The sequence below is a fragment of the Scheffersomyces stipitis genome, chromosome 6, assembly GCF_000209165.1.
Source record: "Scheffersomyces stipitis CBS 6054 chromosome 6, complete sequence".
In the NCBI taxonomy this organism is placed as follows: Eukaryota; Fungi; Ascomycota; class Pichiomycetes; order Serinales; family Debaryomycetaceae; genus Scheffersomyces; species Scheffersomyces stipitis.
In genome coordinates, this window is record NC_009046.1 from 1,247,153 (window position 1) to 1,264,116 (window position 16,964).

The following is a 16,964-nucleotide window of genomic DNA, read 5'->3' on the forward strand; positions in this document are numbered from 1 at the left end:
ACACAATGATGTTTATGGATATTTATTGGAAGGTATCATTCCAAGTTGAATCTTCATGGCATGACATTAGAACCAGATATAGTTAGGTTTTAACCCAAACCTAGACTCCGACTATTGCATTCAGTATATCCGACTTCAGTTCTCAACTCTTTTTACAGCTTTTTACAGTTTATCATACACTCTGCTCTGCTGGTGCCACATTAATATCTTCCTGTTGCCCACAGACACACAGAGCTGGTCTTTTTTGCATAATATAGTATATAGCATATAGGATAGGAAAGCATAATCTTTGCATTGAAGAAGTGTAGTTAGTAACTAGTGGCAGAATAGTTGTGAACTCTCTGTTTTCACTTTCAGTACCCCTACAACTTCAATGTATCACAATTCTCACTAGGTGAAATTGAATCATATTCTCTACTCAGCCATGTCTCGTTTCAAGTTTGGAGAACATAATGGGCCGATTTCAGTTCCTGAACCCGAGAAACCTAAGTCATTTGCTCCCTTCGCTTTAGATGGAAGACTGGAGTTCGTTATTGTCTTTCAAAAGGTAATTGCTACATTTTTCCACTGCTTCAACTTGACCTCTCAGTCAAACTTAATAGAAGTGCGTTACACACTCAAGAACTAAAATCTCATTCCAACAGAGTCTCAGAAATATCCAAAAAAGTGCCAAATTCAGCCATTGAATCCCCATTTTTCAAATAATTTTCTGATTATATTGAAGGATTTTTTCACTAAGACCTCCCAGTAGTTTTCCACGAATCTCTTCTTCAGAACTAACCAAGTATATCCCCATAAATTCCCGTATATTCCCATATATTGTACACAGGGATATTGACATAACATTCTTTTAAGTGCAAAATTCGCACCCATATTTTTGTTTACCTTCTACTGCATTAGGAAAAAGGTTGCAATGATTGCAAACAGGAGAAGACTCCAGGAATACGAAGCAGCCCAAACGGATTGTGAGATGAAAAGTCAGGCTGGCGTTTTCTTCCATAGACCACTTCCTTATTCGCCTCCACTTACAACTCAATCCTATTTTCACAGCTTCAGCATCTTCAACTTCTCAAGATGATGTTGCAGTCTCCCACCAGATCCAATGTGGCTGCGAGATACTTGGAATCTATTGGCGATTCTGCCTCTTCTACTCCGAACAGACTTCCGCTTCAACCAACTTTAAAATACAACCAAACAAGCAAGGAGTCAACCGATTTGGATGTTCTCGCTAAACAGTTGAACGTACCAACTTCTCCTACAAAGACAGCTTTCCTCAGAACCAAGTTTGAGTCTCCATCGGCAACAGTATCCTCCTTCAAGACTCCAAGGACAAAGACTTCCTCCAACAACAGCAGCAGGAATTCGACACCTCTTAAAAATAGCACAAACCTCAATTTGGAGGCCAAACCAAACTTATCAAAGAATGGCGATCACAGCAATTTGAAACATCCTACTAGCTTGTCTCCCTTGAAACAACAGTTGGAAACTCCGTCCAGACCTAAAACCAGACCTTTTTTGTCTTCTCCTAGCAATAGCACATCCAGAGACTCTCCAGGTTATGAGTACTTGTGTCGTATCCAGGCTATCAAGAACTGGCTTGAACTTGTGCTCCAGGAGGAAATTAGCCAGCTGCCAGTTGAGTTGATTTCCTACATTAGAAACGGTATCTTTCTTGCCAAGTTGGCTAATGTTATCTTACCAACAAAGAGAAGAGTATTCACTGAAGACTCGAAACTACAATTCAAACATACAGAAAATATCAACCGCTTCTTCCATCTACTTGATTTCATGAATGTGCCTGATTTGTTTACCTTCGAGTTGACCGACCTCTACGATGCAAAAAATGTACCCAAGGTATGGTTCTGTTTGCATGCTTTAAGTTACTTGATGAACATGTCCAACTCAGGATACCCCAAAATCGAAAACTTAGTAGATAAACTAGACTTTTCAGAAGACGATATCAGATCCGCTAATAGAGCTTTGGTAGGAGCTGGTCTACCCAACTTCGCTAGTGCAGACAATGGAAATGATTCAACTAGTAGCGACAACACATATATGAACAGAGTAGCTGCTGATTCTCCCATCAAAGTTACAACTTTTTCAGCTTCCAAAGGATCACAATCATCATTCACGAAGAAACAAGACTCGCATCCAAACCCATTTGAGGATACCACCAAAAGCTCTGCTTCACTCAACAGCTTTCACAAAGAACTCACTAAGAAATCTGTACCATCTACCACTAAGACACCATCAACTTTCAAAACACCCATTGCAAGCCAGTCTCGAATTTCAAACTTTTATACTCCAGAACTTGACAGCCATATTGAGAACATAGTCAAGCTTCAGTCCTTAGCCAGAGGTGCCAATTTCCGATACTCTATGTTTGTGGATAAGATCATGATCAAATCATATTCGGATGAATTCACCTACTTTTTTTCTATTGCCAGAGGTAAGTTATCCAGAGATAAGACTATTCACAGACATCGTGGGGAATTGATACCCTTCAAGGAAGAAATTGTCCAACTTCAGTCTATTGTCAGAAGAAAATTGTATTCCCAAGGAAAGCCTAAGATGGATGGTAACACAGAACGCATAGTTAAATTCCAAAGCAAGATTCGTGGTCTCTTGGAAAGAAGAAGAATCAGTACTCTCAAGCTTCAAATGATTGCCCAAAAGGACAATGTATCTGAACTACAAGCCATAATGAAAATGAAAAAAATTCACTACAGGGTTCTGACAGTTTGCCAGAGTAGATACCAAATTGAACCTAGTGTCCTAGAATTGCAATCTATTTGCCGTCGTCGTTTGCAAGAAAGAAGAGCAGCAAGGCATTTAATTGATGAAGATTCTATTGTAGAATTCCAGTCTGCTATTCGTTCGCTAAGAATTCGCAACCATATTAGATCTATTCGTTCCACTATTACAAAGCAAATTGAACCACTTGAAGAATTGCAGAGCATCGCAAGAGGAGGTTTGGCTAGAAGCAGACTTTGCAATAGTGTTTTGATCACCTTGCTATACGAAGATGAAGTTTTGAATAATTTATATGCTGTTTTCAGAGGAAACAAGGTTAGAAAAGAAATGGCTGCGAAAAAGAGTGCACTTCAAAGTGTGAGAAAGTCCTCAATTATACCATTGCAATCAGCTTTCAGAGGTTTATATTGTAGATTTGAGAAGGATATCAAGCTAGATGATGTGTATTGTGAAGTTGATAGTATTATCCAACTACAGGCAATCCTCAGAGGTGCCAGAGTCAGAAATGATTCCAGATACATGAAAGAATACTACCAGAAAAACATCAACTCTGTTATCAAGGCTCAATCATTGATCAAGAAAACATTGGTACAAAATGCTTATAAAACTTTGTTGAACAAGAAGAACCCTCCATTGTCGGTTATTAGAAGATTTGCTTACTTACTTTCAGATAGCGATCTTGATTACCAAGATGAAATGGAATTATCCGAAGCAAAAGATCAAATTATTGACAGGTCCAGACTGAACGAAGAGTTGGAGAATAGAATCGAAAACTTGGATATCAAGTTGAATCTCTTGGACAGAAACAAGATAACCGTCGAGGAATTCTTGAAACATAAAAGTAAATTCAAGAATAACAAAGTGAAGGATACCAAGGGTGGAGCTACAACTATGAAGTGTTTGGAAAGGTTGAACAAATCTTCTAGAGAAAGAGTAGAGTTATACCAGTCTATGTTCTATTTCTTACAGACCAAGCCTATCTACTTTGTCAGGCTCTACAAGACAATGAGCGTAGAAAAGAATGGATCCAAATTTAACAAGGATTTGCAAAATTTTGTCATGCTGTTGTTCCCTATTAAAGATAGTTCTGTCAAGCATCATTGCAGAGAAGAATATTACTTCGTCAAATTGATTTCTGAATTAATGAAGAACGACGTCGAAAACAACTCCAGATCAATTAGTGATTTGACGAAGACACTGACAACTTTCTGGATTGACTACTTTTTACTTTTCAACAACCACACCTACCAAAGGCAGCATTTAAAGCATTTGGTAGGAAAATTCGTCTATTCTGTTATTGAAAGTGATATGCTTGACTTTGAATCTGATCCATCTGAGATCTACGAAGCTATTGTCGAGAGAGAACACAGGGTTAATGGCTTCAGCGAAAGACCTCGTGGCATTTCTCCACAACATGCTATCAAGGAAGAGGACGTTTCTGCCAAGTTCGTTAACAACTTGATGAATTTGAGAGAAGTGGCAACTGAATTCTTGAACACCTTAGAATTGTCAGCTGACAGAGTCCCACTCCATGTCAAGGTCATCTGCAAGCAAGCATACGAGCTATCCCAACTTCAATTCCCTGAGAAATCAGACCAACAGCATTTAGCTGTGGCAGGAGTGGTATTTATAAAGCACTACATTGCTCCAATTCTACAATTCCCTGAAAACTTTGGCTTCCAGAATAAAGATTTCTACAATCCAAAGGCTAGAGACAACCTCAAGCATCTCAGCAGAGTGATGCTACAAGTGTTTTCTATGAAACCATTCAGTGACAGCTTCTTGAAACCATTGAACGACTACGTCACATCTTCTACAGAAATGACTAGACGATTGATAATGAACTTGATTTCAGTTAAGGACTTGGAAAACGAATACGAGCTAGATGACTATAACGACATTGTCAGCCACGAGAGACCAAAGCTAACAATGAATGTGAGCAATATGATTCTGTTGGAAAAGATCATCAGTCAACATATAGACCTAATTGCACCAAGTTCTGATGACCAGTTATACAGGATAAATACCCAATTGGAAGAAGTGGTCAATTCTGCTGATGACTACGTCACTTTGACAGAGTTGGGCTCCATAACCTTGAACTTGAACCCTGCTACTAAGGAAGATTCGATTGCTGACTCTAAGAACAAGTCTTTGTTCACCCAGGCTAAGAGATGTGTGTTGTACATAATCAGAATTCAAGAAGGGAACGGCTTGTTGGACTTGCTTATTTCTGGGATCAAACCAGCAGACGAAATCAAGTTCAGAGAAATAGTCACTGCGGAAAGAAAAGAAATGGAACAATCCTCAATCAACGCAAGGAGAAAACCATACTACAAGACGTCATTAGGTGACTTGTCCAAAATAACCTACCACGACTTGAAGAAGATGGCTCTCGAAATCATATTGAAACTAGAAGTCCTGGCTCAGTTGACTAGAAAGAATTCTTTCCAAGAGCTATTGAACCAAATCGCAATCGATATTAAGACCAAGGATTCTCAGAGAGTCTCCCGTAAGACACAGTTGGAAATCGCCAATAAGACGTTGTCCAAATTGAAGGAAAAAGAGATCTTCTTGAAGAAACAACTAGCCGACTACAATAAGCATGTGGACACTATTCTTTCGCAGCTACAACTGAAACCTAAGGATAGAATGTTGTTCAACATCATTCCTGTTTTCAGTAAGCAATACTTCTATCATAGGGAATTAAAAAAGAACAATAGATTACCTCAGTTTGGCTCCTACAAATATTCAGCCAGAAAGTTAGTTGAACAGGGCATCATTATTGACTTTGGTGGTTTATTGAACAGAGCCCATTCTTCGTCTTCAAAGTTGGATTTCATGTTCTCTTGTCACAAAGCTGGTAAGTTCACTATTGAGGCAGCTAATGGCTCAGTCACAATACCTGGAGCATGCTACAACATAACGCTTGACGAGTTGTTGAATTACCAATATGAAAACAAGGAGTCTTTTGATGCCTTCGATGGAATGGTGATGTTCAATACTAACAACTTGGCCGCATTCATATTCAGGAAGTTCTACGACATTAACAGGGACTCAGCTTGAATTGTTATATTGATTTGACAACATATAGATCCTTTAAATAGTACAGTAATAGAGTCCTTATTTCTTCAAGAGCTCATCAATCTTCTTTTCCAAAGAAGTTAATCTCTCGTCCTTCTCTAAACCGGCTTCCGTCAACTTCAAAATGTGAGCTTCTAAGTTTTCAACAATACCATGTAATTTCTCAACTGTAGCCTTCAAAGTTGGAGCTCCTGTACCAGCCTTAGGAGTAGCAGCTGGTGTGACAACAGAAGAAGCGGCGGGCGTAGAAGCTGAGGAAGGAGCCTTTTCAGAAATCAGACTGACAGACTTGATAGAAGAAACTTCAGAAACAGGAGCTTCAACCTTGACCTCAGGTTCGACTTCCTTCGTCTCTTCAGCCTTATCAGCAGCAGCAACAACAGTAGTTGTTAAGTCTTCTGGTTCTTTCTTTACTTCTACCTTTGGTTCTGCTACTATTTCCTTGGTCTTGATTGTTTCTTCCTTCTTGATTTCCGGTTTAGGAGATTCATATGGCTTCTTGACTTCTTCCCATTCATCCTTGTCATCACTAGGAGGTGGTACTTCGTCCTCATCGTCTGATTGATCTGCTACCTTGTTTAATAAGTTGTTGACATCGTCAGAAGACTTCAACAACTCGTCTACATTTTTGGAGCTAGAAGGAGTGGATTCCCTTACTGATTCCTTTGGAATAGAAACTTCTTTCTTCTCCGGTGCCGCCTTCTTTTCTTCTACTTCTTTCGCCTTTTCTGCTTCCTTCGACTCAGAAATGTGAGTCAAGGGCTTGGAATCAGTGATAGTTGGCTCAGAACCTTCGAAAAGAGCTTCCATACTCATCAACAAGGGACCATTGACTTCCTTGCCACCGATCCATTCCTCAGCACTAAGGGCAGCCTTGTGGGAGGGACAGTCTGGATAAATATCGTCCTGGAATAGCTCCGATCTTCTTGGAACTATAAAGGAAATTGGCTCAATAGAGTGGTCATTGACAGTCTTGAAAGACTTCAACACTTCGCATTCCTTGACATTTACAGAAGACTTTGGTGCAACTGCAAATCCTCTCTGAGGATCAGTCGAGCCGTATTGTGACAACTCGTACAAGATATCGTTCTCGTATTCGTAGTAACGGATGTTACCATCACCTTTACCGGCCAAGTACAAGATGGAAGTAGAGTCATCAAAAATAGGAATTAATACTCCCGAAGAAGCATCAATGACCAAGAAACCATCAATGGGACCCTTGTCAATGTTGTTAACATCCCAAATACCAACCTGACGATCAGACAATCTTGAAAAACCAGTGGTAACAATTCTGTCGGTATTTCCTAACCAGGCAACTCTCGAAGGTTTAGCTCCAGTATGACCAGGACCTTCAGAAATAATCTTACCGGATCGGATATCCCAGATTCTCAACTTCTTGTCTCTGGAAGTCGTAGCTAAAAGAGAACCATTGTAGTTGAAAGCAAAAGAAGTAACCAAATCTTTGTGCTGTAACGTGATCTCGTCTTTGCCAGTCTCAACGTTCCAGATCTTGACCGAGTAATCCAAGGAAGAAGAGGCAAGAATGTTTTCAGCACATGGATGATACTCTACTAAGCCAACCTTTCTGGTGTGACCTGACAAAACTTTGATTGGCTCTGTGACATCCTTGACTTCGTCGTTTTCGTCAAGGTACTTGTGAAACGAGTAGTCTTCCGGAATCTCCCAGATCAAGATCTTTCCATCGTCAGAGCAAGATGCCAATTGTCTACTGTTGAAAGGATTGAAGGCGGTGTCCAAAACAGGACCCTTATGGCCCCTAAAAAGAGAAACAGTATCAGGAGCTTTTCCGACTTCTTCCACAGGAATCACAGCAAAGGCTCCTCCTCCAGAAGCATCCCAATTGACGGACAAGTACTTGCCGTTAGATTGGATGATATTAGAATCCCAGGCGTTCTTGGTGATTTTCAAGTTTTCATAACTCAATTCCCTCTTGGCTGGTTGTCCGAAGACGTGACGGTACTTAGAAGCTCTCACAAACTTTCCACTTGAGGAATGCTCTGTTAGTAAAAGTAAAGACGTTGGAGTATACCGAGTCGATTGAACGACCACAACGGCAGAAATCACACATACCTCATGTTAGAATAATTGGGTGGAATGTATGGCCAAATCTGTATTTACTTTGCGGACGGAAAGACGATTTTTCACTCATTGAAGTGCTCCGTAGTGTTGTCCAGAATCCCCAGCATACAACCTGGAATTGCGGGTGAGGAATGCAGTCACGTGCGGCTACACACGCGCCTCGTTTCTTGTAGTTGCAGGAATCACCCATAATATACGATAAGTTCCTCAGTTGTATAGATAGAATGGCAGTAGAATAGCCGATGGAGGCCACGGAAAGACTTAAAGACCGAGAGAGAAAGATCGGCTGACTTGAAAGAGTGAAAAATTAGTGAGAATTTGCTGTGGAATTTGTGATTGCCTGTTTGTCTTTATTGAAAGCTTTTCATACTGAAAGGTGATTGATCTTTTCGTGAAATCGAGCATCTCTTCCTAATGAGTTCAAGAAATCATTCTTCTTGGTCTTGGAATGGTAATTGTGGAATTTGAGATTTCAGGCTCCTGTTTCGCCTGCTTTTTCAACCCTCTATTTTTTGAGAAAGAAGAAAGATATCTTTCCAGAATTGAGGGTTGCAAATAAACCAACTCAAATGTAAGCAGAGTGATGTGTGCAGGATGTCTCGATTGACATTTTTCGAAATATGAATCAAGACGACATTTTTCACCTAGTAGTTCATCTTGCTTTGTCAACTCTCCTGAGAAACGGCAGTAGTCTAACATTACCGAGATTCAGAGACCCTGAGTACAGTTGAAAATGTTCAGAAATATCATTCGAAGAAATGCTTCTTCTTTTTCAGTCGGACACAGCATGAAAATGGCAAGAACCTTGGCTCCAGTGCGATTCTACTCTCTGGTAGAGCCTCCTATGGATGAGTACGAGAAGAAGATCTACGGGATATTGAAGCTGGAGTTTGAGCCCAAGCTGCTCCTGGTGAAGGATGTTTCTGGTGGTTGTGGTTCGATGTTTGCCATCGTTGTCGAGAGCGAGAGATTCAAGGGAATTCCTATGATCAAGCAGCACAGATTGGTCAATGAGACTTTGAAGGATGAGATAGCCCAATGGCACGGATTACAGTTGAAGACAAAGTCTGTGTAAAGAAAGGAATCAGAAATGGTTATCGTTGTAGATTTAAGTAATTTAAGACGAAAGTCACACGCAAATACTTGTACATATTGATCATACAGAAGTCTTGATACACTTTAATCAAAATCTCATACTAGTAGCATTACGTAAACGTCAACTATGATGTCTAATACAGCATCAAGGACAACAGATATGTATCTTTGATTGACTTCATTCTGCATCACTTAACAAGATATAACAGAACATTTAGTCATAATAGAAGAGAGTTTCAAGAGTGATGACAAGAACCAAATATCTTCATAGCATCAAAGTAATTGTATGCATGAGAACGAAATGAAAGGTAGATCATGTGAACTACGATTTCCATGGCAATACCAATTGTGATACGTCATGTTACCTATGCCATTGACTACAATTCTACGATGATTTCTAAGATTAGTAATGTATGATTGTATAGTATGAAGACAATTAGTGAGATTACTCAACAATCTCTTCCTTCTCTTCAATGATCTCCTCCTTGATCTCTTCAATGATTTCAGCTTGAACCTCATTAGCCTTGACAGCCTTGCTGGCGTGTTTAGCTCTGTAGGCTTTCCAGTCTTCCAAGGCTCTTCTTCTGGCATAGATCAATTCTCTAAGAGCAGCATCAGCTTCCATGGCGTCAGACTCTTCGAATTGAGCACTGTACTCACGCAAGTTGGCTCTGACCTTCTTTCTGTCGGCAGAGTTCAACAAAGAGGCTGGTCTTGGTCTCCAGATAAATTCCTTGAATTGATCGATGGAGTCATCTCTCAACAAGTTACCTGTGAACTCGTATAACTTGTAACCGTTTTCGATAGTATGTAACCACGAAGACGACCAAGTTGCTACAAATCTACCAGATGGGTCCCAACTGATGTTCGTCATACCAGAGAACTTGTCATTCTTCAACAACTTGACGTTAGCTGGAGCGTTCTTGTTAGAGTCATCAAACGAAACATCAAAGAACTCGATCTCACCGTTACTTCTGGAGATGGTGGCTACAACAACATATCTACCCTTTGGTGACCAGAAGACAGTGTTAGAGTGCTTGTCAGTAATGGTCTTGTACGACTTGTATACAGATGTGGCAGACTTACCCTTACCATTCACATCTGGAGCGTAGAAGTCAATGATATTCTTAGGGATGGCGGAGTTGAGGTTGCCATCGTCTAATCTGGAGATGATAACAAATCTCTCGGACTTTGGTTCCCAGGCGAAGTTGATAACGATTTCCTTCAACTCCAATTTCTCTACAGGGATGTCCTTTTCAGTGGTCTTGAAGAACTCTAAGTTGGTAAAGATGGTCTTACCAGACTTGGTATGACGGTCTACCTTTACACACAAGAGTTTACCTTCGCTTTGCCAGTGCATCTTACAGTCGCTAACCTGGAACAAGTTGACGGTTCTGAGGATCTGTCTCGTTGGAATTTGCATCACAGCGACTCTAGCAGTTTGGTTACTGGATTCAGGAGTCCAGTACGACAACAAGTGGTGGCCGTTCTCGGACTTGTTATTGGCAAGATGGACGCCAGCAGGTGCCCACTCAAAGTCGACAATGTCGTCAATCTTGATCAACTTCTTGTCCAACAACTGGAACGATGGGGTTTCGTAAACAGCTAAAGCACCAGGACCTTGACGAGCACAGTACTTATCGTCATGGGACCATTTGACCAATGGCCATGGCATTTCCTTCTGTCCTTCTAAGTGGGGAGGCAAGGCAAAAGTTCTAGCTGGTTCACCAGTGGTCAAGTCCCAGATGACCAACTTGTGGCCATAAGACTCTGGTCCAAAGGGGAAAACAGCTCTTTCAGCAGCAGAATCAGGTGCAGTGATCGGAAGTGGCGACAAAGTCACCATATACTTTTCGTTGGGGGAAAAGTCAACCAAACGGACTTGGTTGTGCATGAATTTGTCAATGCTGGAGAAATCAGCTCCCCCCCAAGACTGAACACCCTGGGGATGGATAGAGAACAAGTAGGTACCCTTTGGAGAGAACTTGGCGTATTTCGAGGTGAAGAACTTTCTTGGCTCAAAGACAGGTTCGGGGTCGCTCTTCTTCTTGTTCCAGAAAACACCAAATGTCTCAGAATGGTGCAAGGCTATTTGGTCTCTGCCCTGAGGATCCTGAAGCCATGACTTCAAGTAGCCGTGGCTCTTGAATGGAGGTAACTCTGGTTCTACAAATTCGGCAGCAACATTGCCTTCTACACCGTATTTCTCGATATCAGACAATCTGTTGACAAGCAATCTGTGCTTCTGATCTAACTTTTTGCCATGCAACTGCTTGATTGCAGCTTCGGCCATTTCCGAAGTTTCAAACTGAACAAACAAGTAACCCTTCGATTTTCCGTCTTCCAAAGGCATGTAAATTCCTTCGTCGCCTTCAACAACCTTTCCTACAGTGTTGAACAACTTCTTTAAGACCTTGATCAATACAGGGACCTTGGCCTCTGGTGCAATTGGGGCACCGTCTACTACAACATAATTGTCTAAGCCGACATCGACTTCATATTGCTCTTCCAAGTCGGAAAAGTCAATGTCGTCCAAGTTAACTTGCTTCTCAAGCTCGTGATACTCAGCTTCTGTCAAGGACATTCTGGAATATTGCTGTATCTCTTATTGAATAATACAGAGTAGAAGATTGTTGAATTGTACAATAAATAATTTTTCAGTCTGTGTACTCTGATCCGCGTTGAAAATTTTTCAGATACGTGTGTTTACCAGGATTATAAGAATGGGTGCAAAATAGTGGATAGAATGAATATAAGGAAATAAAAAATGTACATGTAGAGATTAATAATTATTGGAACTCACATATTCCACTCCATTCTTCTTCGAGTAGCGTAACTTCTTATCTTCAACTTTTTATTCTTTTTTTCTCTTTTTTTATGTACGTTCTTTTCTGTTCTCATTGTTGGCTGCGAAAGATATACAACTCTTTTTTCTAACCTCCTCTACCATAACTTCTATCAAATGAACCATACTTGATTAATTACAAACGTTTAAACCTATTCAAGCTTTGAGGATTCTTTTACATCTCATATATCCTCATCTCGACAGCGCAAATCGCATGCACAACACTGTTGCTTGATTAGCGTCTTGTACGTCCTGAACACTCACAGAAAAGGTATTATACTTAGTCAGTGGAGGACTAGTATGTGAACCGTTAATAACAGATTGTGATACCTACTTCAATATCCATTCATGGAAACAATCTGTCAATTAACTATTGGGAAGATGAATATAAGTCTCAGTACTACTTGTTGACATTTAGACACTACTCTATTAAAGACGAATAGCTGAATCTTTGCTGGTTGAATTGGCTCTAATCTAATCTTATTTCATGACTCATTACTCTACGAACTGCTCAACTTCTCTCTAAGTCGAGAATTCTCCGCTTCGAGCTCTCGAAACCGTCTCTGCGCCTCCTTGTCTTCTATCACTCTTCTTTCTCGTTCCGCCTTCCACTTGTAACGAAGATCTTCCATCCGCAACTTAGAAATAGGCGAGTCATCGTAATCGAGCTCTAATTCTTGCTCATAAGTCTCTATTTGTTTATACAACGTGTTCTTTTCCATCTCTAAGTTGCGAATCCGCTGCTGAAGCTCATTCATGGCATCTTTATGGGCTCCTTTGAGTTGGTGATCATTCTCTCTGAGAAGAAGTCGAACATGGTCGTTAACGAGAATATCAATAGCTCTTGCAAAATACTCGAATATAGACTTGTGCTGGTCTCGTATATAATCGATTTCGTGGTTCTCCCATGGGGTCAGATCCTCCTTCTCTACTACACGTTTGCGCAAATTTTCAAACTTCTTCTTGGGATCCTTCAACGAGGCGTCATCAGCAATCTTGTTGAAAGACTTTATGAGTTTTTGAAACTCGACCAAATCAAACAGGAGCAATTCCAGAAACTGGTACTCTAGCACATTGAATTGTCTCTTGGCTGCTGTTGAATCACTGCCGTGATTTACTACTGCCAATTCCGTTACTTTCTGGGTCAAGCTCTCAATAGTAGACTTGAGACTTTCTTCTTTCAGTTTAAGAGTGTCTACAGCATACGAAAGTTTAATTTTCTCAGCGTTTAACTTCCGTTGTTTCTCTACGGCAATCTCTAAATCGAGTCTGAGTTTCTCGGTGATCTTTTCCTCTCCTCGATACGCCAGAATTTCACTCTGCTTTCTTTGCAATTGATTTGTTAACGACGTTATGGTGTTTTCTTTGTCTTCCTTGTACTTTTTCTGTTGGTTGGTCAACTCGTCAAACTCTTCACTCAAAGCGTCGTATGCTCGTTTCAACTCTAATAGCTCTTCTCGTAAAGAATCCTCATTTTTCGAACTCAGAGAGCTGTTTTTACTAGATGATTTGCTCATACTAATGGAAAAGTTGTTTTCCTTCTCCTGTTCCTGATATTGTTGTAATTTGGACTTGTGATCCTCGAGTTGTGCGAGCAAACGTGCATTTTCTTCTCGCAAATTATTGTCTGTTTCATTCTCATCAATTGTTCTGCAAAGCTGACTGAACTTCTCCGATATCATTTGGAAATTCTTCTTTATTGCTTTTGAGTCTTCGGCTTCCTTGAATAGGTCTTGTTCCAATTTCTCAGTTTCGAACTTTTGCTTGTTGAATTTATCTTCCAAGCTGTTTACAGTGGTAGTCAATTGCTCGATTAACTCTACAGAGAAAGCTGTATCCTCCTTCGGCTTTTGGATGCCGTGATCTGAAGCTGGCGGAGATACGTACAGAGTCTGATTCGTCTCTAGTCTTGTGTTTAGTTCTAGCTTCAAAACTTGTAGTTTGACTTCGATCTTGGAAGTCTTTGTCTTCAAGCACTGAAGCAAAGCCTGCCTAGACGAAAGTGATGTAGCTGGATCGATAATCAATGTCTGCAATATCTCATCTAGAGTATATGAACAATCTTCAATGTACTGTGAGGAAGCCTGTAGTTGTATTTCTTTGTCGTGTAATTGAGATTGAAAAGACTCCAAATTTGCATACAAGTCTTGGTTCAACTGGAAGATCTCATTATAGTCCTGCTGCAAATTATCGTATTCTGCTCTGTAACTACTTTTCACACTGTGTGCTGGTGATAAGCCATGCAAGTCATTCTGAATATGTTGGAGCTCTTCTAGGTCAAAGCCGGGCTGGTTGAGTTCTCTGGCTCTGTCTATGATTTTCTGAAGAAACTGCTTGAGCATTTGAATTTGGATTCGATAACTTGTGACTTGCTTATTGAGATCGTCTATTTTCGATTCTGTAGACACTTCGTTATGGACATTTCTCGTCCCAAACTTGCCATTGCTACCCAGAATCGTGCTACTAGCATACGGCAACGACGGTGGACGACCGTTATCCCGTGTTGGAGTATATGTTGACGCGGTTCTGAGTTTTCTCCAAGGTGTTATGGGGCTGGTCTTTGTTGGTTTTGTCGAAAGGTGGCTCAAAGTCGCAGTGAAATTGCTGTTAGAAGTCGATAACCGTTGCGGACTGACGTCAAAATTGAGATCGTGGTCAAGCTGGGCACGAGTATCGTTGTAACGGGTCGTATCAATCGTCGAATTGTGGAAACTGGTATCGTTTTCATGTCTCATTTGCATGGCTGTTCTCGTGGACTTGAGCTCGTGACTGGCCAACGACTCACGGAAACTGGCAATGCTGGCTCCAAGACTGTCGTTGGAATGGTTATTGTCCTGGAAGGGGGAAATCTCTTTGTTGTCGAACGAATTGTCGTTCTCTGTGCCTATCTGTGACTTATTGTGATTTTGTAGATTTGGAAGACTTTGAAAATTTGGAAGATTTGGAAGATCTTCAAGATTTCCTTTGTCTTCTTCTACTACGAGATATGTATCTTGGCTTCTTTGAGCTTTAACTATGTCTTGTGAACTTCTTTGTATTTGTGCTAGGTCTTGTTTATCTGGTACTATGTCTTGTAGATTATGTTGTACTGTCTCTTGCTGGTTGATTTGTAGCTTGTCTTGAATGCGATCACTCAATTCTTCGGCTTGGTCCTCTTGGTTTTCTGGATCTGAGATGAAAGGGCTAGAGCTACGTGTCGTACTTATATCGCCTTTGTTGTTCACAAATCGGAAACTGTTTTCGTCTCTGTAGTCAAGATTGTCATCATATTCCTGAGACGATTCTCTGGAGAAAGACGACATGCTGGATCATCTACTCTTGTTTCAGGAAATAGGACCGTTTCAGATTTGTATCCAGATTCAATTCCAGGTTTCACAATTGTTTGACAGAGTAGCCTTCCAGTGAAATATTTGTTGATGTTTGCATGTAAGAGAATCATCGTAAATTTAGCGAGAACGCGACTGAAAAATAAGGCACAACTTCGAGGCTCTACAAGATGAGATGAAGTCATAAAAGAGCAACTAAAATACAGACTAATATAAGAAATTATCGGAATTGAGTACTATACGCCTATGGTAATTTTCAGTGTTTACATCAGTATAAAATTTCAGCATGGTGGATTAGTCTTGGGCTTTCTATCTAGTCTTCAGTACAATAAGCTAGTCTAGTTCCTTCTACTTCAGTATTGTCTCTTGTGCACTTTCCAGCGTAATTCTATAGATTTAGTATCGTATGACTGGTGTAACTGGTGCAACTGAATACTTTCTAAGGCTACTTCTTTCTACTGTTTTTTCTTTTCTCTTCTTTTATTCATTTATTGAATCTACGATTCCATCTCCTCGTCCTCGTCCTCTTCATCGTCCTCTTCAGCATACTTCTTAGCTTCTTCGAACAAGTCATCAGGAACGAATTCATGCCTTCCCTTAGTTTCTTCAATAGAAATCCAGGAGATTTCCAACTCGTAGTCCTTGTCCTTGTTGTCTTCGTGAGCGAGATGGATAATCTTGGCAGCAGACTTGACGGCTTCCCTCGCAGTCAACTCATCGTAGTTCAACTTTTCCAACTCAGACTTGGCTGTCTGTCTACCTTTACCAGTTGCAGCGCCAGAGTAGCCCCAGCATGAGCCACTGGGCTCAATCATGTACAAATGGGGTCCGTTTTCATCTACTCCTCCTACAATAGAAACAACACCAAACGGTCTAACGGAGTTGTAGCAAGTGTAGTTTTGCACGTAGATGCCCAATCTGTCCATGAGGTGAGGCACCGAAACTGGAGTCTTATATATGGACTTGAACGACTGAGCTTCGTCTCTGCCTCTATTCACAAAATGACGGCCGTCGGGTAAAAGCCCCGAGTACACTACACCAATGTGTCTGTCAATGGTCTGGATTCTTTTATTCTTGCCAGGGACCAACAACTTCGAGTTTATGATCTTTTCTACTGCCAACACTATTCCGTCTTTGCATTTGATTCCGATAGATGTTCCGCCGTTTTCCACTGCCTTCATGGCGTATTCGACCTGGAAGTTTCTTCCATCTAAATGTGTTAGTAAACCGAACTTTGAAGAATACGAAGTATTGATGACGTCAATGAAATGAAATATGGTATCGATATCAACACGATATGAAAGAAGGAATAATGTCAATGTGGATACCAGTAGGATTACAATGTCAAGAAACATCAGGAATTGTAAAATGAACATTATTTCAACATCAAAGAAGTACAAGGGACAAGTCTCAATCAATTCCAATAGATATATCGATATCCATCACACTACTTTCAATTTCATCACCACATAATTTGCGATAGCTTCCATCGTATTATCACATCTTATCAACCTATCAACACCGTAAAGTATCATAATATCACAATATCATATCACCATATCATAGATTGCCATTCGTATCATGCCACCAAGAATTTCCTATACTTACCTGGAGAGAAAACACTGTTGGATAAATCGTAACCAGTGCCGATTGAAGTCTAGACGTTAGTAACATTTTCTAACTAAATTGGATTCTTTTCACTTCAGATACATACCATTGTAGGATTGAACTGGATAAATGTCTATATGAGATATAACAACCGC

General features: G+C 40.5%; 5 protein-coding genes across 5 annotated transcripts; 2 read left to right on the plus strand and 3 right to left on the minus strand. All coding sequences in view use genetic code 12, as the record gives it.

Moving 5' to 3' along the window:
- Positions 1-1,074: 1,074 nt before the first annotated feature.
- PICST_68153 (ras GTPase-activating-like protein) lies at positions 1,075-6,631 on the plus strand (the record flags this gene model as incomplete). Its single annotated transcript, XM_001385556.1, is given in 3 exon segments — positions 1,075-1,460; positions 1,480-1,517; positions 1,547-6,631. The coding sequence occupies 3 exon segments, from the start codon at positions 1,075-1,077 to the stop codon at positions 5,815-5,817; spliced, it is 4,695 nt and encodes a 1,564-aa protein (XP_001385593.2). The 3' UTR covers positions 5,818-6,631.
- A 2,148-nt stretch (positions 6,632-8,779) lies between these two features.
- Positions 8,780-9,010, plus strand: PICST_61362 (predicted protein; the record flags this gene model as incomplete). The annotated part of the gene is made up of 1 exon (XM_001385557.1): positions 8,780-9,010. One exon carries the CDS (start codon positions 8,780-8,782, stop codon positions 9,008-9,010), a length of 231 nt encoding a protein of 76 aa, XP_001385594.2.
- Positions 9,011-9,424: 414 nt separating this feature from the next.
- On the minus strand, positions 9,425-11,628 carry PICST_73391 (translation initiation factor eIF3 subunit). Its single transcript, XM_001385897.1, has one exon. It carries the CDS (start codon positions 11,612-11,614, stop codon positions 9,476-9,478), a length of 2,139 nt encoding a protein of 712 aa, XP_001385934.1. The 5' UTR covers positions 11,615-11,628; the 3' UTR covers positions 9,425-9,475.
- A 692-nt stretch (positions 11,629-12,320) lies between these two features.
- On the minus strand, positions 12,321-15,177 carry PICST_68156 (hypothetical protein; the record flags this gene model as incomplete). Its single annotated transcript, XM_001385898.1, has 1 exon — positions 12,321-15,177. The coding sequence occupies one exon, from the start codon at positions 15,175-15,177 to the stop codon at positions 12,376-12,378; it is 2,802 nt and encodes a 933-aa protein (XP_001385935.2).
- A 521-nt stretch (positions 15,178-15,698) lies between these two features.
- PICST_61383 (proteasome component YC1) lies at positions 15,699-16,849 on the minus strand (the record flags this gene model as incomplete). The annotated part of the gene is made up of 2 exons (XM_001385899.1): positions 15,699-16,411; positions 16,810-16,849. Coding segments are annotated over 2 exons (753 nt in total), but the record flags the coding sequence as incomplete, so codon positions are not given.
- Between the last annotated feature and the right edge of the window lie 115 nt (positions 16,850-16,964).